Source organism: Gekko japonicus, unplaced genomic scaffold (genome assembly GCF_001447785.1).
Source record: "Gekko japonicus isolate JY-2015 unplaced genomic scaffold, Gekko_japonicus_V1.1 scaffold355, whole genome shotgun sequence".
NCBI classification, from domain to species: Eukaryota; Metazoa; Chordata; class Lepidosauria; order Squamata; family Gekkonidae; genus Gekko; species Gekko japonicus.
The window spans coordinates 1,147,087-1,168,619 of NW_015167066.1; the positions used below are offsets into that span (position 1 = coordinate 1,147,087).

The 21,533-nt window shown below is 41.0% G+C and overlaps 1 protein-coding gene across 1 annotated transcript in view; it reads right to left on the reverse strand.

Annotated features, from left to right (window-relative positions):
• CDC14B (cell division cycle 14B) overlaps positions 1-21,533 on the reverse strand; it is a 43,070-nt gene that overhangs the window by 10,633 nt on the left and 10,904 nt on the right. Inside the window, 6 exon segments of the mRNA XM_015412676.1 lie at positions 9,140-9,278; positions 12,942-13,172; positions 13,371-13,458; positions 13,834-13,896; positions 14,483-14,549; positions 17,034-17,110. Of these exon segments, the coding sequence (XP_015268162.1) occupies positions 9,140-9,278; positions 12,942-13,172; positions 13,371-13,458; positions 13,834-13,896; positions 14,483-14,549; positions 17,034-17,110 (665 nt within the window).

The window sequence follows — 21,533 nt, forward strand, 5'->3', positions numbered from 1 at the left end:
AAAAGTTTTTACTGTTGTTCTATCTGCTTAGTTTGTATTTATCTATATAGTAATACCAAAGTTCGACAAATCTGAGGATACTTAAATCGCTGACTGCAGCTGTGAACAGGCAAGACAGAACTTTCTACAAACCTGAAAAGGGCAGTAGGTTTGCATATAAATATGAAATCTAAAAACAAAAACATTGTGGGATTTTAAAAGCCTGACAGTGATAAAAGGAGGGCCTGTAGCTTTAAGTAACAGATACTGAAGGCACAATCACAAATGATTCCTATGAGAAGGAAAAATGGGAGGAGCCTAAAGAAGCCAAGGTGGCTCCATAAATAGCTTTCTAAAGACTTGAGAAATAAAAAAGATCTTATAACCAAGGATGAATATGAACAAATCACCAGTGCTTGTAGAGAAAGAGTTAGGAAAGCTAAAGCTCAATATGAGCTTAGGCTAGCGAGAGATGCTAAAAACAACAAATAATAGTTATTTTCTTAAAAAGAGCAAGGACATGGTAGGCCCATTGCGGGGACAGGAAAGTGTAATTGTAACAGGTGATGAAGAGAAGGCAGATCTGCTCAATTCCTACTTTTCCTCAGTCTTCTCTTGCAAGGGAAATGGTGCTCAACATGGCAGAAGCAGAACACATGATGAGGGAAGGGAGTTGCAGCCTAGGATCGGCATAGGGGTAGTACATAAACACCTAGTTTTGTAAATGAAACTATCCTCGGCACCAGATGAACTGCATCCGAGGGTACTAAAAGAACTTGCAGATGTGATTTCTGAGCCTCTGTCCATTATTTTTGAGAATTCTTGGAGAACAGGTGAGGTGCTAGACGATTGGAGGTGGGCAAATTTTGTCCCCATGTTCAAGAAGGGGAAAAAGGAGGATCCGGGTAATTACTGACCCATCAGCTTGACGTCGATATCTGGGAAAGTTTTAGAACAAATCATCAGACAGTCCTTGGGCGTTTAGAAAGAATGGCTGTGATTACTAAGAGCCAGCATGGGTTTCTCAAGAACAAGTCATGTCAGACTAACTTTCTCTTTTTCTGAGAAAGTTACTACCTTGCTGGATCAGGGGAATGCTGTAGACATAGGTAATTTTTATTTCAGTAAGGCTTTTGATAAGGTTCCACATAACATTCTTGTTGACAAATTGGAAAAATATGGTTTGGATCCTATGACTGTTAGGTGGATCTGTAACTAGCTGACAGATCGCACCCAAAGAGTGCTTGTGAATGGTTCCTCATCCTCTTGGAGAGGAGTGACAAGTGGAGTGCCTCAAGGATCTGTCCTGGGACCTGTTTTGTTCAACATCTTTTTCAATGATTTGGATGATGATACTAAATTGGGAGGGGTAGCAAATACAGAGTCAGGATACAGGATGATCTTGACAGGCTGGAAAACTGGGCTAAAAAATAAAATGAAATTCAATGGGGATAAATGTAAAGTTCTGCATTTAGGTAGGAAAAATCAAATGCATAATTATAGGTTGGGGGAGACTTGTCTTGTGCGAAAAGGATCTAGGGGTCTTAGTAGACCATACACTGAAAATGAGTCAGCAGTGTGATGCGGTTGCCAAAAGGCAAATGAGATTTTGGGCTGTATCAACAGAAGTATAGTGTCCAGATTACGCAAAGTGATAGTACCACTTTACTCTACTCTGGTTAGACCTCACCTAGAGTACTGTGTTCAGTTTTGGGCACCACAATTTAAGAAGGATATAGACAAGCTGGAACATGTCCAAAGGATGGCAACGAAGATGGTGAAGGGTCTGGAGATCAAGTCCTATGAGGAAAGGTTGAAGGAGCTGGGTATGTTTAGCCTGGAGAGGAGGTGACTGAGAGGTGATATGATAACCATCTTCAAGTACTTGAAGGGCTGTCGTATAGAGGATGGTACAAAGTTGTTTTCTGTTGCCCCAGAAGGTCTTGCATAACTCAAATAGTCTTAGCTATTTGCTACTGTTCAAACAGCAGCCACCCTATGAAAGCCAGTGTGTTGTAGAGGTTAGAGCTTTAGAGTAGGGTCTGAGAGACTCAGGTTTGAATCTCCATCTTGCTGTGGAAGCTCACTGGTGATTTCGGACCAATCACATACTTTGAGCCTAACCTACCTCACAGGGTTGTTGTGTGGATAACATGGAGAGGAGAATAATGTTAGCTGCTTTGGTCCCCACTGTGAAGAAAGGTGGGGTATAAGCAAAGTAAATAAATAATATAGCTGAAGATGGCAGGCAGACACAAGGTAGGTTGGTGAATGGCTGAGAATGAGGCAGGGAAAAAGAGAAGATATGAGGGTTGTTAGGAGGAGGGAAAGAGGAAATAGTGTGCGGGGGGATAGAGGAGAAAGTGAGGTCCCCCTCCACAAGTCCTTGAGTTTCCTACCATGCAAGTGAGCCTGGCCCAGTGGCTGGCACTGCACAATTGGACCACAGTTTTCCTAGGCAGAGGCTACTAGGAGAGAAGAGAGGGAAAGCTTAAGACAGAAAGATGGGGAGATAAAAGGCTGGGCGTTGGTTGGGAAGGAGTTGGGATTGCCATCTTTAGGTTAGGGAATTCTTAGAGATTTGGGAGGTCTGAGGAGAGGAGGGATGTAAAAGGAGATAGGATTGCCATCTTTAGGTTAGGGAATTCTTAGAGATTTGGAAGGTCTGAGGAGGGAAGGGATGTAAAAGGGGTGTAATGCCATAGATTCTGGCCTCCAAAGCAAGCATTTCATCCAGAGTAACTAGTGCTGCCAACTTCCATACGGGGGCTGATGATCACCCGGTATTACAACTGCTTTCCAGACAAGAAAGATCAGTTACCTGGAGAAAATGGCTGCTTTGGTGGATGGCATTACAGGGGTGGAAACTAGTCAGAGGGTCAAAAATACTGATTTTACTGACCAGAATTCAAAAAAAAAAAGACCAAATACTGACAAAAAATGGACAAATTACTGAACAATTTAATGTCAGCCTACTGATAAGCTAGTGTTTTAAATGTAAAACTAGGACTTCATTAAAAATTATCATTATCTGGCCTCCACCACTCCCATAGCCAGCCCCATAGTTAGCTGTGACCCAGATAAAAGGATTGAACACCCTTTTTATTGATTTTTTTTTTAAGAATAGAGGACAATGTTTTTATTATTTTACAAAATTTAAGACAAAAAGGATGCCCTTTAAAAAATAATCACATATTGCAGATAATAAAACTGCAAAACAGCAAAAACATATTAAAAACCAAACATAAAGTAATAATTATGACAACAAAACATAATTACTGTAAGATAAGACTTGTCTTTGCTTGTACATTATCTTTGGTTTTTTGATGAAAAAAGAACCGGCCAGCAGCCTGCCATCCCTGGTGGAGACCGTGTCGGGCTGGGCATTAGAACACCCTAGACCGATTGTCCCATGTGATTTCAATGTCTATGCGGACAATGTGGCCTCCACTCAGGCGATGCAGCTAGTGTCATCCGTGGTGGCGCTGGGGCTCTCTCAATATGTAATGACTCCCACTCACCGGACTGGACACACGCTCTATCTGATCTTTGAAGCCCTATGTGGCTTCAAATGGCCCTGTGGGATCCGATGCCCCCAGGCAGCTCGCTAGATGAGCTTGTGGAGGTCGTTTAGAGTATGTTTTTCTTCTCTTTTTCATTTTTCAGGCTCCTTATTATCTTCTTATCTTGTTCTGTTCTTATTTTATAAGCGAGCCACCTTGTGGGTTTATTCGCGTTCTTAAAATGAAACTGCCTAATTCATTGGTTAAAACACAATTTAACTGATGTTGTAGCGTTTTAATTTTATTTTTGATAGTTTGAATATTTGCTCTTAACTTCTTCATATTAGCTGCTTCTTCTTCTATTTTTTCTCGTATCTACCCAAATTTTTCATTTTGCTGCTTTTTTCCCCAAGCATTTTGTCGGATAAACCATCCTCTGGTCCAGGCCTTAAATGCATCCCATATAATTTCTATGGGGATGTCAGGATGCATATTTTCCTTGAAAAAGTATTGTAATTCTAATTTGGATTCATTTATAAATTTTTTATCCTCAAGTAAAAATGTGTTTTAAGGCACACCGTTGTCTCTTTACTACAAAGTTAACATAATAGGATTATGGTCGGCGAACGTTGCTGGCAGGATCTCTACCTCCCAAATTTCATTAATTAATCCAGTTGATGTCCAAATCATGTCCAACCTGGACCATGATTTGTGTCGATTAGAATAAAAAGTGAATTCTTTTTTATCTTTACTCCTGACTCTCCATATGTCAACTAAGCAAAATTCCTCCATCATTTCCAAAAAAGCTTTAGGGAGTTCATTTCCTTGTTTATACCTTTTATGTAAGTTTTCCTTATCAATTGTTCCGTCGAAGACCGCGTTAAAGTCCCCCATTAGACAGATTTCATCAAATGTTTGCTTGGCAATTCTCTCTTTGACTACTTGATAAAATTTTTCCTGGTTTTCGTTAGGTGCATATATATTTACTATTAGCATCTTCTTGTTTTGTTTTTAGATTTGAATTATTACTATTCGTCCGTCTTCTGAGTTAAAAATCAACTCTGGTGATAACTTTTCTTTGGCGTAGATCACCACCCCTCTCTTTTTTTATATATCAGCTGCAACAAATGACTTTCCCAATTTTCTCGGTTGTAAAAGGTGTTGATCATCTTTTTAAATATGTGTCTCTTGCGGACATATCACTTCTGCGTTGATTTTCCATAGTTGGTGAAATACTCTTGATCTTTTCTGTGGTGAATTTAGTCCATTTACATTGATTGATATTAACTTCAATTTTTGCTTATTCATCTTTATCTTGCTCTGTTTCTTCCTTTCCTCTCTGTTTTAGTCGTGTGATCATTTGAAATGGGTATATTTCTCTTCTTTGTCTATTTTTCTTTCTTTTGTCTTGTTTAGGCTCTGTTTTATCTGTACTTTCTTGTTGTTGACGTTCTTCTTCATTCGATTCCTCCTCTTCCCATCCAAGATCTTCACCATAGGTCTCCAAAAAGTTTTCTAATTTAAAAATCTTTGCTTGTTAAAAATCTTTGGTTTTTTGATGAAAAAAGAACCGGCCAGCAGCCTGCCATCCCTGGTGGAGACCGTGTCGGGCTGGGCATTGGAACACCCTAGACCGATTGTCCCATGTGATTTCAATGTCTATGCGGACAATGTGGACTCCACTCAGGCGATGCACCTAGTGTCATCCGTGGTGGCGCTGGGGCTCTCTCAATATGTAACGACTCCCACTCACCGGGCTGGACACACGCTCTGATCTTCGTGGCAGGGGTCACAGTGGACCGAGTCACAGCCTCAGCAGTGCCATGGATGGACCATCATGCCCTGAAAGCCCATCTGAATGTTTCATCCCAACCCTGTTTGGGCGGTGAGCAGATTTCAGCTTGCCCATGGAGCCAAATAGACCCTATGTGGCTTCAAATGGCCCTGCGGGATCCGATGCCCCCTGGCAGCTCGTTAGATGAGCTTGTGGAAGATTGGCACAGCTGACTCTCAGTGGTCATCGATGAGATCGCTCCCCGACGCCCTCTGCGCCCTCACTCATGGCTGGCTCCTTGGTTTACCCAGGAGTTGTGGCTGATGAAGCGAAGGCTAAGATGGCTAGAGAGACAGTAGCGGTGCGCCTGCGATGAAACCACAAGAACATCTTATAGGACATTTATGAGATCCTATAAAATAGCAGAGTATTATGCAGCCACGATTGCGTCTGCGAGCTCATGCCCAGCCCAATTATTTAGAATAATTCGGTCTATGACTGTACTGCCACAAGGCAGACCAATTGTTAGAGAATTGGACACTGGCTGTGAGGCCTTTGAAAGCTACTTTGCAGATAAATTCCTGTCGCTCCGCCATGACCTCCCCACCACAGTTGAGACAGTAAGTGAACTCGAGGCTCCTTGCATGTCTTCTAGTCAGGTTATGGATTATTTCAGTCTGCTCAGCCTGGAAGAAGTTGACAAACTGCTCTTAACTGTATGCCCTACCATGTGCTGCCTTGACCCGTGCCCATCATGGCTAATTAAAGCTGGCCATGATGGGTTTTGAGATGCCCTAAGGGAGAATATCAACAAGTCCCTCTCGGAGGGACAGTTCCCTAGGGCACTCAAGGAATCTGTGGTTCTTCCCCTCCTGAAAAAGCCATCTCTGGATCTGGCTGAATTGGCTAGTTATCAGCAGGTCTCCAATCTGCCCTATTTGGGCAAAATAATTGAGAGGGCCATGACAATTCAGCTACAGAGCTTTTTGGATGACACTTCCATTCTAGATCCTTTCCAGTCCCGTTTCCACCCAGGCCACAGGATGGAGACGGCACTGGTCGCCCTCACGGATGACCTCTGGAGGAATCTGGATCACGGCAGATTGGCACTGATGTTGCTGTTGGACCTGTGGGTGGCGTTCGACATGATCAACCATTAGTTACTGATCCACATCCTCACCGATAGTGGAGTCCAGGGGCCTGCCTTGCAATGGCTGGCTTCTTTCCTTCAGGGTCAGGGACAAAGGGTGGCACTAGGGGAGCAGTTATCCCAAAGGCACCCACTGATTTTTGGAGTGCCCCAAGGGGTTGAGTGCCCCAATGTTATTTAACATCTACATGTGCCCCCTTGCCCAGACTGCCTGGAGGCATACTGTCACCAGTATGCGGATGACACCCAACTCTATCTGTTGTTGGACAGCCAGTCTGACTTCAAACCATAAGATCTGGGTCGGGCGTTGCAAGCCATGGCTGGTTGGCTCAGACTGAGCTAACTGAAACTGAATCTGATGCAGACAGAGGTTCTGTGCCTGAGCCAGGGCGGCCCAAGGGTAGGGATCCTACTTCCAACTTTCAATGGGGCACCATTGGTGCCAGCGCTGGAGATTAGGAGCTTGGGAGTGCTCCTGGATGCCTCACTAACAGCAGTCACTGCAAAATTAGCCTTTTACCACCTCCAGCTGATTAGGCAGTTGGTTCTCTTCCTCGAATGCAATGACTTGGCGACAGTGATCCATGCGATGGTCACCTCGAGATTGCACTACTGTAATGCTCTCTACATGGGGCTGCCCTTGATCCAAATCCAGAAGCTACAGCTAGTGCAAAATGCTGCAGCCAGGCTTCTGATGGGCCTCCCTATGCGGGACACCATCCAGCCTGTGTTGAAAGCACTGCACTGGCTGCCGATAGCATACCGAATTCACTTCAAGGTGCTGGTACTTACCTTTAAAGCCCATTATGGTCAGGGGCCCACATACCTGAGAGAATGCCTAGAGAATGCCTTTCCCTACATGTTTCCCAGAGAGGACTGCGCTCAGGCTCACAAAATCAATTTGCCTCCCAGAGCCAGGGCCTTCTCTGTCGTGGCTCCGTACTAGTGGAATGAGCTCCCAGAAGAGATCAGGGCTCTCAGGACCTTTTACATTTCTGCAGGGCCTGCAAGATGGAGCTCTTCCACCAGGCCTTCGACTAAGGAGCCGCACCAAATAACATCAAATAACTGAGAAGTGACAGTACCCTGGTCCTTGGCTTATCATCAACAGCCTGGGCTGTTGCCTAAATATAGAGACCAAGATGAGCCAACCACCAATATAGGTCATCTGATTACAACACTAGTATTGGTTCTGCCTTCTGTAAGCATTCTTATAAGTACCTGATCACTTATTAACATTTTATGATAATGTAGAGTTTCATTATTTGTTTTAAGAGTGCATATAATTTGTTACCTATATGTTTGATCTTTTGTAAGCCGCCCTGAGCCCGCTCCGGCGGGGAGGGTGGGGTATAAATTGAATAAAGTTATTCACAAACTCTTTTGTTTCTCAACAGTTTTCTGCACTGCATCCACAAGCATTTTTTCCCCTTGTCCTCTTCTTTCATTGCTTTCTCAACTCCTTCTAGCATGAGCTGTGTCATGTTGAATCCCACAATATCCATCACCTCTACTTTCATTGTCTCATGTTTTAAGAGGTTAATTATGTTTCTATATTTTGTGGAAAATTTCACCAAATCACTTTTACTCTTAGGAATGAAGTCCTTAAAGTACTTCATAACTATACTGAAAACAATCTGTCTTCTCACTCGGAAGTCATGATGTTTCCCCAAAAATGCAGTAATGGAAACAGAAAAACACAAACTACATTCACAAAAATCAAAGAAATACTGACTTTACTGACCAATTTTTTTTAAAAAACTGACAAATTACTGACCAAGATGAAAAAACTGACTTTTACTGATTTTACTGACCATTTTCCACCCCTGCATTACACACTGCTGATGTAATTTCCCTCCTCAAACCTTGTCCTCCCAAGGACGCATCCCAAATCTCCAGGAATTTCCCAACCTGAAAGCTGACAACCCTAGCTGTGAGATCTGGTGTGATTCCAGGAGATCTCCAGATCCCATCTGGAGGTTGGCAACCCTAGGATAGATGGAAGCACAAAAAGGAGAGAGACTATGGGGGCTTTCAGGAAAGGGGAAAAAGAAACATTGGGGGAGGGGGAAATGCAGGTTCCCCCTTGTTACATTATAGACCACCCTTCTTCCTAGAAACACAGTGGTGTACATGTTTCTTTTCTTCTCCGATTATGGCCTCACAATCCTGTGGTAGGCTTAACTGAGAACCCAGATGGCTCAAGGAGAGCTGGTAAACTTCACAGTTGAGTGGTAATTTGAACATAACCACTACCTATAACTGGCTGTTTGTGATCCTATCAAGTAGAACAATTAAGAGTGATAAAAGCTCCTGCCACGGCTACAATTTCATTTGTGGCACAAAAGATCCACAAAAAGTCATGCAATACATTCATAAATAATTTTTTTCTGTTTAGAGTATGTTTTCAAAGTGATATTTACTTGCTAGGTGGTTTTCAGTGGAATTCTAAAGCAGAGTTAACCCCTTCTGAAACCACCGACTCCAATGAACTTAGAAGGATGTTAACTCTGTTATGGACAAACAGCAAACAATTACTACCCTGTTTCCCTGAAAACAAGACCTACCCCAAAAATAAGCCCTAGCAGGATTTCTATGCATTTGTGGTATAAGCCCTAGTGTGTCTTCTTGAGAAAAAAATAAATATAAGACAGTGTCTTATTTTCGGGGAAACACAGTAGTTAACAGCACTCATTCAGTTACTCAAATAATCTTGTACAAAGGTCTACTTACTCTAAAAGGAAATGCTGCTGTGACCCAATCACAGAGCCAGGTCGGCATATTCTAATCCAGGCAATAGTTTCAGCAGCAGTCATTCTATAATGCTTCATCATATAACATCCTATAAGGGTGCCAGTTCTACCAAGGCCAGCTGTGTAAAACACAAAACAAATATTTTCTTCTTCTGTCTTTTGTAGGAGATCATGCATTAAAGTTTCAAAATCAACTGGACAAAAATGTAATATTGTTGCATAATTGCCACTATGACCTAACCATTTAGATGAGGCCTTTACAATATGGTACCCCCAACATCAGGCCATGTACTGTGGCTTGATAAATTCTCTATGCACCCAACCAGGCTCTTTAGATCATCTCAGTTCCTGTATCCTACAACTACTCCTATGGTCGGATGAAAGAACCTTCTTTACTTTCTCTGTTAACAAATATAAGCAGCCAGGGCAGTAATTACTGATATAATTAATGGTCACACACAAATATGGGGAGACTACAGCTTATTATTTGTATTTCTTAGCACGGATTAATTCCCCAGACTTGTTTAACCACAAACTCCACATAGTCTATAGAATGGATTAGAAGCAGACATTTGTTTGGGATTTTAATCCATCAAGTTAGGACAATTCATAACATATCTGAAAACAATAATGAGCAAATGCCTGAAAATGTATCAGATACATAACTGGACTGAAGGAAGAGGTAGGGAATTTGTTTCAAATATAAAAATAGTTTTGGAAGCACAGCTGTAAGCACTGGTAGTCAACTTTTTAATACACACAATGCAAACAAACAAATATAATTCAGCCATATCCATGAAATGAAGACCCAATGTATGATTATAAGAGGGGAAAAACCACTGATCACCTTTTCAGCTATGGCTACATGTACATAACTGAAAAGCTGATCAGGGATTTCCCCCCTCTTATAACCACAGAAATCCCAAAGGAGTTGCCATAAATCAGCTGTGATTTGACAGCACATTCCACCAGCAGCACATAGCTACATTTATTCTTTATATAGCTGTGGTAATTTAACACTACCTCTTGGGTCACCTGTGACAAAACTTGTGGGTGCCTACTGGGTATGCCAGAGTGCCCTTTATTTACTATTATAATTATTTATCATCATCATCATCATTTATCATCTGTCTTTCAGTGGGGCTCAAGGCGCATAACAATTATGATAACAACTAGGTGGTCTGGGTCTGAACATGATGATTACAGTTGAAGTTCAGCAGAATGCAGGCTCTAAGAATGCAGGCTCTATGAAGAGTTACACTCTAAGCCTATTGGCTTGACTTGGTGACAAAATCTCTGATACTCCAACTAAACCATATCGGATTAGCAATCTCCCACAAATGAACTTTGCAAAATTAACTGTTATTAACCTAGCAAACGACTACAGCAATTGATTATAAGAGTAATAGACAACAACCATACCACACTCTAATGCTGAAAAACCAATATCCTCATACAAAATGACTTCAGTTTTTAAAAGACATTATTTGGAAAAAATGGTATAAAGCCATGCTCAGTTAAAAGATTGATGGACACAGAGAGGTTTATAATGCAAGCAGTGATTGTGGTAAAACAACATTTTATCATGGGTATCTGTGGTAAGAATTTTCCATTTTGCTTTATGAAAGTTGGATTTACACTCTATGAATGCTTAAAGGTTAAGCTCTATCTGCTTTTATAAGTAGTCTAGCCAAGGGACAGAATTCCTTCTAAATTCCTTCTAAATTCCAAGCTGTAGCAATTAGTCAAACAGCCATTCTTATGGTAATGGCTGCAGCCCAACAGACAGACCAAGGGAAGATATGTCTACAGAGTGAGCGAGCAAGCAATGAGGACCACCCCAGAATTAGCCACATTCCTTTCCCTTCTCTATCTGGCAAATTTCAAGGCTTTGGGAAGAAGACTGTCTCCTTTAAGAAAGGTGTAGACTTGTTTTAGAGTTACAGCCAGAAATCTTGGAGGGGACACTCCCAGGAACATGTCCTCAACAAAGATGGCAGTCAAGATGAGGGAAGAATGTAAAGACAGCCTGAACAACCAATCTGAAAGCATTAAAAATATTGTTTTTCTCCCTTTATCATCACAGGGATAAGTTTTGGAACTAGGGAGAGAAGATTCCATTTCATGCATCTTCTATATTTCTTTTGCTCTGATGCTGTAGCATATTGATGTTTAACAGTATGCTTTTGCTTCTAGCAAATACTGGTTTCTTATACAACCAAGTCCGGTTTCAGAAAAGAGAAAAAAATGGTCTTTGCAATCACATTGTTGTTGTTGTTCAGTCGCACAGTCGAGTCCGACTCTTCGCGACCCCATGGATCATCTCCCGCCAGGCCCTCCTGTCTTCCACCGTCCTCTGAAGTTGGCTCAATTTCATGTTCGTTGCATCGATGACACTGTCTAACCATCTCATCCTTTGCCGTCCCCGTCTTCTTTGACCTTCAATCTTTCCCAGCATCAGGGTCTTCTCCAGTGAGTGCTCCCTTCTCATTTGGTGGCCAAAGTATTTGAGCTTCAGTTTCATTATCTGGCCTTCCAGGGAACAGTCAGGGTTGATTTCTTTTAGGATTGACTGATTTGATCTTCTTGCAGTCCAAGGGACTCACTCTCAAGAGTCTTCTCCAGCACCATAGTTCAAAAGAATCTATTATTCGGCGCTCGGCCTTCCTTATAGTCCAACTCTCTCAGCCATACATGACTACTGGGAATACCATTGCTTTGACCATGCGGACTTTTGTTGGCAGGGAGATGTCTCTACTTTTTATCATGCTGTTTAGGTTTGCCATCGCTTTCCTCCCAAGGAGCAGGCGTCTTAATTTCATGGCTGCTGTCACAGTCTGCGGTGATCTGGGATCCCAGGAACGTGAAGTCTGTCACTACTTCCACGACTTCCCCTTCTATTTGCCAAGGAGTGATGGGGTCGGATGCCATGATCTTAGTTTTTTTGATGTTGAGCTTCAAGCCCAGTTTTGCACTCTCCTCTTTTACCCTGAGCAAGAGGCTCTTAGGGTCCTCTTCACTTTCTGCCATTAGAGTGGTATCGTCTGCATATCTGAGGTTGTTGATCTTTTCCCCAGCAATCTTAATTCCCGCTTGTGATTCATCCAGGCCAGCATTTCGCATGATGTACTCTGCATATATATTAAATAAGCAAGGTGACAATATACATCCTTGTCGTACTCCTTTTCCTATACTGAACCAATCAGTTGTTCCATATCCGGTTCTAACTGTCGCTTCTTGACCCTTATACAGGTTTCTCAAGAGACATGTGAGGTGGTCTGGTACTCCCATCTCTTTAAGGACCTGCCATAGTTTGTTATGATCCACACAGTCAAAGGCTTTAGCATAGTCAATGAAGCAGAAGTAGATGTTTTTTTATGTTTTTTATGTTTTCTGCAATCACATAAAAACCCCTAAACTTGTTGCATGCTTACCAAGGTGCAAGGGACAGAAAAACCTGCCCTAGTTGTGAATATCTCTAACAAGTGAGATATCCCAAGATCTTCCATACCTTCATGGTAGTTTGGAGATAGAGGGGGAATTTGTATTTGAAACACCGAGCCTGACTAGAGGTCACCATATTATAAAATGTCCTTTGCACTGGTGGTGGAGAGTATATTCTAATTGCACAGGGAAATGTGCAGGATAACGTGGTACTTCATAATTATGACCTGCTGAGTAAATTCTTCATTCCCTGTGGTGAAAAAAGGGTACCCATGTGGTCTGTTTCACCAAAATGATTGCTGTTAACAAAAGTTTTGATAGCACAGACTGTGACTCACCTTTGCAATGAACTGCTATGGCACCTTCAGCATTTTCACAAATATTTAGGAATGTTTGGACAATGGTATCAGTAGGTATACTTCCATCTGCAAAGAAGAGATCGTAATGTTCAAAGCCTGCTTCCTTGAATCTTTTAGCATCATACATCCTCTTGTTCAGGCGGATTACAGTGGTAACATTATGCCTTCTAAAGTAAGGGAAGTAGGCCTCAGGAGCATGATGTGGGTAACCTGAAAGAAAAAGGAAAGAAATGAAGACAGAAATGTTAACTGTATAGAACATAATAGTGCAGAAGCCAACAAAATGGGAGAGGGGGACAAAATTCACATACTGCATGTCTTTACTGCAGAAGCACTGATATTTTATAGCAATTATTACTTAGCAAATAGCCATGTATTGTTTCCTGTCCCATTCCCCTTAAATCATACCATTTTCAATTCTGGTTCTGGAATGAGGTCCACTGAAGGCAAGAAATTTTTTTGGTATTATCCAGTTAAAATCTCCATTTTCTGCCTTCTGTCAAGGAAAGAAATATATTGTTTATGTCATTCCTAAAGCACCATAGCATTTGTCATATTTGTGTAGGTGAACAAAGTGAAGATGACAAGGAATGCTGATGTAAGGGTTTGGTTTTTGTAAATACAAAAAGTCTAATTCCAGTTTTGTCTGGGATTATAAACCACATGCTCTCACACTGTCATGCGACAGCCTTCTAACAAGTATATTGAAACATCTTTTTGTTATTTACCTTACTTTCCTTGACTCCCCATATTTATAGACTCTCTTGAAAACAGAAAAAATCAAGAGCTATAAGTACTGCATGCCAATTTTTATACAAGACAGTCTCAGCAGTAATTACAAACAGTACTCAGCAATAAGAATGAAACTTACCTCATAATGCTCATATTCTTCTACATCAAATGTACTGAAATCAAGGAAACCAAACTGCAAAGCCTAAAATCCGTGAAAGAGAGACAGACAAAAACTTGTAGAATGAATAATGTATATTTTTGGAACAACTCAGTGAAACACACACAGGAAGGGCACTGTTCAATTGTAGATGTCACTTGTGTTTCCCTTCCCCAGCAGTCCCTTCTGACTCCAGAATGATGACACCTCATTTTCCACAAGCAAAAGAGGGAAGTGGTTTTGCCCAGTTGCCCCTGCTTACTACAGCCACCAAACTCTCATGACTTTGTCCATGCATTATATCTCCGGGGAACAAAAGGAACTGCTGGGGGAAGAAGAATGTGGCACGAATCCACATGCATTGCACTGGCAGTGGGTTGAATACATCCCACTACCTATTTTGTCTGAACTAACACTTTAATTATCTATGATGCTTTACATATGTGAGGTAAAGTATTTGATGAATTTTGAACAAAATAGCCATCAGATAAATGCTATCACTACCAACCTTTGCTTGGGTTTAATCCTCACTTCTTGACTTTCTCGTCAGAAACATTTTAAATCTAAAACATTCGAATTCCACATGGCTTCCCAAATTAAATTCACTGCCAAACAGAATAATCTTACCAACCTTGTTTATTGCATGAAGGCAGTCAAGCAGCGTTATATGAAAACTGCAGGTACCAAATGAAGCATCCCTGCAAGGCATACATATCTGAAGTCATTTTTGACAATTGAAAAAGCAACTTCAGTTTCCCAAGCAAAATATTCTAAAGCTTTTGATATGGCTACAATACTAAGGGTTGCATCCTGAAGAAAGACTGAATGCATGGATTATCTTTTTCTTTTGCCAATTCCTCCTTCCAACTGCAACTTCATACAGCCCTGGCGAAAAAATCCTCCAGATACGACTTGTTGATCATAAAGTTTCAAAACTGACTTGATAACAGTTTCATAAAATGTTTGATGGCCAGGATAACTACAACAGCAGCAGCAGCATCATAATCCCAAACAGCTTCCCCAGCTTTTGTCATGCCCTAGTACTTCACCAAGAAATGGAATCCAAGGTGAGGATGTACAGCTGAAGAAAAGGGTTATGTTCTTCAGTATTCAGTGAGTCACTGCGGGTGTATGTGGGGGGAGGTATTTGTGAATTTCCTGCCTTGTGCAGGGGGTTGGGCTAGATGACCCTGAAGGTCCCTTCCAACTCTATGATTCTATGAGTCCTTGAATCCTTAAAAGGAAGGGGGGGGGGGAAAACTATGCTAAACCTGGACCCAACTAGCTTTAGAATATCTGTCCCCATTCCACTGCAGGATGTGAGACGAAAAAGCAGATTCTCTTAATATGTATGGTTTTCTGATCTAAATTGTTCTTTTAAAATACTGTATATGAAGGGAGAGGCCCAGAAACGGATGTGTGTGCGCACACATGCAATAATACCCTAATGGTCACATCTCAGCTGTGACTGGTGATCTGCTCTCTTAGGTCAAGTGACTCAAGCAATGACAGAGCAGCAGCAAAGGAGAAGAGCCACAAGGGAAGGCTTGTCCCATGCACTCAAATTCATCACTGCCCAGGCAGGAAGTGTTTGTTGATTTTTGTACAAGAAAACTAGCAACTGATTTCAGCGTCAGACACTTGGTTTTTGTATGCAGTAGAATAGTTATTCTACTCTTTGTGTACTTCTTACTAAAAAAAAATACACAGCTTTGGTGTCCATATCTATGCTGGCCCATGCCCAAGAACTCTACAATCACACACTACAGCACCTGAAGCTGCCGGTAAACAGTAAGAGCAGAAGAGGAGCTTGCTGCAGCAGTCACCAGCCCAAATCTGAGGATCTGGGGGGTGGTAAAGTCCCCAGGTTGGAGAGGGTACTAAATAATGTGAGTGTATGTTTGTGGTAGGGAACCATGTGCTTGTCTCATCGTTAAAAATGACCTGCTCTCCAAGTATTTGTGTGTTTGGAGTTCTCTGCAAAGCATTCCTTCCTTCCTAAGACTAGTCAACCTGAGAGTTTCACATCTGTAAAATGGGTAGATTTGTTCTAAGTTATTGATCATCTAGCGCATGTGTATGGCTTGATCTATATAGCCTGCGGCTTGTATTGATGTTATTTCCTGCCTTCTGGCTGTTGTAATCTAGACTGCGCTGCAATCTCTGGGGCTGCAAATTTTTTGTGTCATGTCTAGATAGTGTTGCTTGAGGCAGGGAATTTGAAAGCATACATAACACCTCTGAGTGTTATCATGGGCTCTGTACCTAGACCTCAATTATATAACAGAACTTTTTTGTTTTAAGAGCTGACAACCCTGTCTCATATAAATTTTCACCTCCTATGGTAAAAAACAAATTGCTGCAATTGGAGTGAACATAACCGTAGAGGGGGAAAAACCACTAGCCTCCTTTCAAAATATCTGATGTGGCCTCCATCAACAATAAGCCAGTGTGCTTGTGTACTGCATCTCTGTGTGTCTACTCACACTCATGGCCCATATGGCAAGCATTCTGCTAATGTAAATATCAAGCTGTGTAGGTTTCACTGCATCAAGAGTAGGCAACTAGGATGGTGGTGGTGATTCAACTCTGAAGTTTCTGCCCACATTTTACGCATCAGCAACTCAACTGCAATATACAGAACTGTGGCTCCAGATCTCACCAACCATGCTTCCATAAACAGGTGTAACATTTAAACTGCTTGGTATAATTTTACCCTACAGATTTCCAGTATTTGTCATCTGTCTAGTTGGTCCTAAGAAGTGGTAAAATACTGAAGTACTTAGCTACTCTAACAAAACCAAACAACCAAAAATGTCTGGGCAGTGAAGACTTATTTTGCAGGCTGGGGCTCAGGCTCATTACCGCACTAGAACTGATTCACAAATTTGGCTTCTTCCAGCCTACAGCAACACAAAACTGAAAGGAACAAGAGGAATATCCAGGTCACAGGAAGTGCCAAGTCCTTGGTCAGAACTCAAAGAACCACAGTGCTAGCTCCATCTGCTCAGGAGGTTTCAGGCTTGTTTTTTCTCAAAATGACAGTCCTTATGCCCCATGACAAACTCTGATCCTTCGGGGGCGTTAAGTGGCCAAGAAGCTACTTTTCTCTACCCTAAAAGACAACTTCAAATCCACACTGTTAAGGATAAATGGAACTTACATCCATGCTTTTTGTTTACCTGAAAGGAAGATATGCTACATTTCCAGACAATAAAAGCCTGTACACAGTTTCTGGAGATTCTTTCAGATAGATTATCTATTTGAGAAAGAGAAAAAGAGATTAAAGAAAGGTTTTATATTTCGCTAGTAACTTAATTTTTTCCTGCAAGGAATGGCATAGAGCAGAAAACAAAATAACATGCATACAGTGTTAGAGAAGATAGGGAGTATGGTGGCCCCAACATGAAGCCAAGAATACAATAAGTAGAACTCAAGAACTTAAGTATTAAGACTTGAACATTCCAAGCTCCAAAAAGCATTATTACAATATAACTCAGCATTAGATACTTATTCAAGGAGCCATGTCAACATTTTCTTTGTGAGTGGCAAAGTTGGCCCCAAAAAACATTAGGAATTGCCAATCAGGTGAGTTTGGGAATTAAAAGCATTGACAAAACTGAGTTTAGAGGAAAATAGCAACCCAAGTCAGGACTGGTGTTTGTTTGGATGGTTAACACCAGTCTAATTCTTTTAGACATCATTTCATATTAATTGTTTTTATCCAGTAGCACAGGTCCCATGTGGTTTGCATATTCAGTGGTAACCATGGAGTGGAAAGTGCTGTCAATTTACAGCTGACTTATAGCAACGCTCTAGGATTTTCAAGGCAAGAGTCATTTGGAGGTGGCTTGTCACTGACTGCCTCTGCATCACGACCCTAGACTGCCTTGGTGGTCCTTCCATTCAAGTTCTAGCCAGGGCTGACTCTGCTTTTAACTTCCAAAATCTGACGAGATCAGGCTATCCGGGTCAGGGCAGTGGTAAGGATATCACACCTATTATATATATATCCATTGGGCCCCAGCCTCCATTTGGCTTAACAGGTTGGACTCCTACAAACTGTGTCTCTGAATAATTTCCTCTACACTGTGACAAATAAGATCTTCTGGCAAAGCAAGACTAAAGACGTGCACAGTAGAACGAACTCATATTCTTGCCTGAGCCCACAGTCAGCGTGAAGAGCATCATATCACCATACTACTTATTTAATACAATTTCTTAGGACTACAATCAATTTAAAGTAAAAGAGAACTTACAGAGAAAATTCATATAAAGTATTAGAAAACAGGAACATATATAATGTATCTTAAGTTTCTTAACAAATTTATACTTAAAAAGTAAAATGCTATGCAATTGAATTTTGCACTCATCTTTCAAAACAACTGTATTCTTCCATTAGGTAAAACAAAAGCTAAAGTCATAGGCGAATATATAATTTAGTGGCTGCAAGCCTTGATTATTCAATTAGCATCCCCAAGGTAATATAACTGTACACAAGACTATTATCCATTACACGCACTGAGGCAGGCTGGCTGGCCATGTTCAAAGAACATCCAGATCCTATTTTGATGAACAGATGCTACACATTCAGCAACACAACAAGCTGTTACTGTGAAGGAGAAATTCACTGGCCTTGCACATCGATGCTGTCAATGTACCAAATCAACAAGTATCCCAAGGAATATAAAAATTAGAGGCCTTATGCAGTATAACAATGAGCATTCATGGACACTGATATAAAGCACATAAGTTTTAAAAGGCAACTATATCACGTTAACATTAATACTCTGTACACAGCCTGTCATACAGGTGAGTAAATTCGTATTGTAGCAATATGCAAGCAGATACTGAAAAAAGCAGTGTTGCTTTAATATTTTTAAATGGCAGAGGTTGCTTCTGAAATTTAGGGAGGGTAGTGCAGAGAAGAGGTGCTGTTCATCAAAAAAAGCAAGACACCTGCTGTAAATACACAGCTCCAAATTTAGCTATAAAGGCACCTTCTGGATCAGAACCCATGACTGGACATTTCTGATGCTAAATTATTGTACAATTTATTCATAATATGCTAGCACCACCACCTACAGAGTTAAGAAACTACAATGTTAGCATCACGGGGGGGGGGGGGGGCAGTACAAAATATATTTCTAATGGGGGAGTCCTCCTTTTAAAAAAATCCTGTTACTTTAACAGCTGGCTAATATTAGATTGGCACCAGCCCCAAGTCACATTTTTAATTAACATTTCCAAACCCCCATCAGTATGCCATTCAATAAATTCCAGGGGAGTTAGTAACGTAGCTTCAGTGAGTAAGTGATGAGAGATAAAAAGACCTGCAACACCCCCCAAAAAACCAACAAAATAAGCACTCAGTACCCACATACAGGTTTGCATCCAACTGCACATTTCCAAAGATGCAAGATCTTTACCAATTCTTCCTTCCCATTATTGACCTCCCTACTATCCCCCATGGATTCCCTGGTCCTCAGGGGGGAAAAAATCGGATGTGGGGGCTCAGTGAGCTACAGCAGGAGAAGAAATTCCCATTTGAAGTCATATGTGCTCTCTAAATTCCACAGTTACACTGTTTTTTAAAACAACCACTTTTTCCTTAGACGAAAGAAAAAGGAACAACTATTAGAGAAATGCAGATGAAAAAAACCTTCCAGAAATCACTATACTACGGCATAAAACATAACTTACTAAGTGTCTAAAATAACACTTCAAATTAAATGAAACTGATGTAACCTAGCAAGTATAAGAATGTAAGGTAACTTAAGTGCAAGAGAAATCAAACCTTGAGACCGACTGTAGGAGAGAGTAATGTTATCAGCCCTTAGGAAAATGAAAGACAACAGCACTAGCTAAAACAGGTACCCAGAGAGAAGGAAAACATTATTTAAAAAACAAAACAAGAACACAAGCCACCACCGGGTTTTGAAGAGACTGACATTTTTTCTTAACAGGACGAGAAGGCTATAAAATATAAAAGCCTATGCAAGTACTGCACATGAAATATAACGTTAGAATTACTTCCCAAACACTATCCTAAAAATTAAAATTCATATTTATTCTCATAAATTTAACTGTAATCACTAACAGAGAGGTTAGAGATTTGAATGCTCATCAGAACGGCTGCTCCTGTTGCCAAAATTCCAACTAAAATAAGGTTACATCAAGCAACGCTGACAAACTGAACCTGGGAAGAATAAAAAAAAAAAAAAAGATCACAAGAGGTGAAGGAAACTGCTTACCCTGGAGGAAGAAGATGAGAAAATAAAGTACACAGAGATGAGTCCTGGAGAAGATGACCTGAATTATAGCAGTTCTTGGGGTAGGCCCCTAGAAGGGTAGCCCTCCAAAAGGACATAATTAGAGCCAAGCCTGAGAAAAAGAAATACTGTTACTAAGTTAATGCAGGAATTGGAAGAACGGAGGGGGAGGAAGAAGATAAGGAGGAAGGAAGATGCATGGAAGGTAAAACCTGGTTTTAAACAGACAAAGGAAGATAGAAGACAAGAAGTTCTATCTTAACACCTGAAATATTAGAGAGGATCAAAAGTGCCCATTACAGAAGCTCTCTTAAGAGTATCATTTAAGTTGGGTACCATGAAGAACTACGTAATACAAACTTCTTCTAGCCATTACAGTTTTTGCAAAGTATGAAAAGGTTTGGGTATTAGTTATTTAATTTAAGCAACAAAAACCCTGGTTTCATAGTTCAGAATACTACTTTTACTACTCTGGTGAACTGTCTTTATGTCCAGCACAAACTTGGACTGGTACTATTCTATCCATTTACTGCAGAAAAATATATAACAAACCAGATCCAGATCACTAGCACTGACATCAGATATTGTTACTTTTACTGTTTTGGATTGTTATTGCACATCATCGGTTTGGCATTAAAGCTCACATCTAGGTAGCTCAGTATGATAATCAGATCACATGGGTGCTTGTATCATTTATTATGACTTATAGTGAAAGCTCCAAAAAAGCAAAAGCATGACAGGAAGAGACAGCAGAAAGGCAAAGCATCACACAGGACTAGAAACATACATTAACTGTTAACCTTTCATTATTAGACACCAACAGTAACAATGAAGCATGTGTTTAAGACATTCTCAACTGGTGTTGAGAACCAGTTTGGTGTAGTGGTTAAGTGTGTGGACTCTAATCTGGGAGAACCGGGTTTGATTCCCCACTCCTCCACTTGCACCAGCTAGATGACCTTGGACAAGCCATAACTCTGGCACAGCTGTTCTTGAAAAAGAGCAGTTTCTGTCAGAGCTCTCTCAGCCCCACCTACCTCACAGGGTGTCTGTTGTGGGGAGGGGAAGGGAAAGGAGTTTGTAAGCCGCTCTGAGACTCCTTTGGGTAGTGAAGGGTGGGGTAAAAATCCAATCTCTTCTCTTCTTCTTCTCCCCCCCCCAAGATGTGTAAAGATACAGAAAACCACCACAAATGCATTATAAAAATACCATTTTAAAGTTAGCCCTACTTGTACTGCAAAATATCTGTGACACCATGAAACTTTTGGTGATAAGCTACTGGGCAAGCTATTAATTTCACACTGCTTCAATTTAGTCATCTGAAATAACATTGCAAGTTTGATTGTCCCACACTAAGGACCTTTAAAATGCTGTTAACAATTCCATGCATACAAGAATGCTCAAATGAAT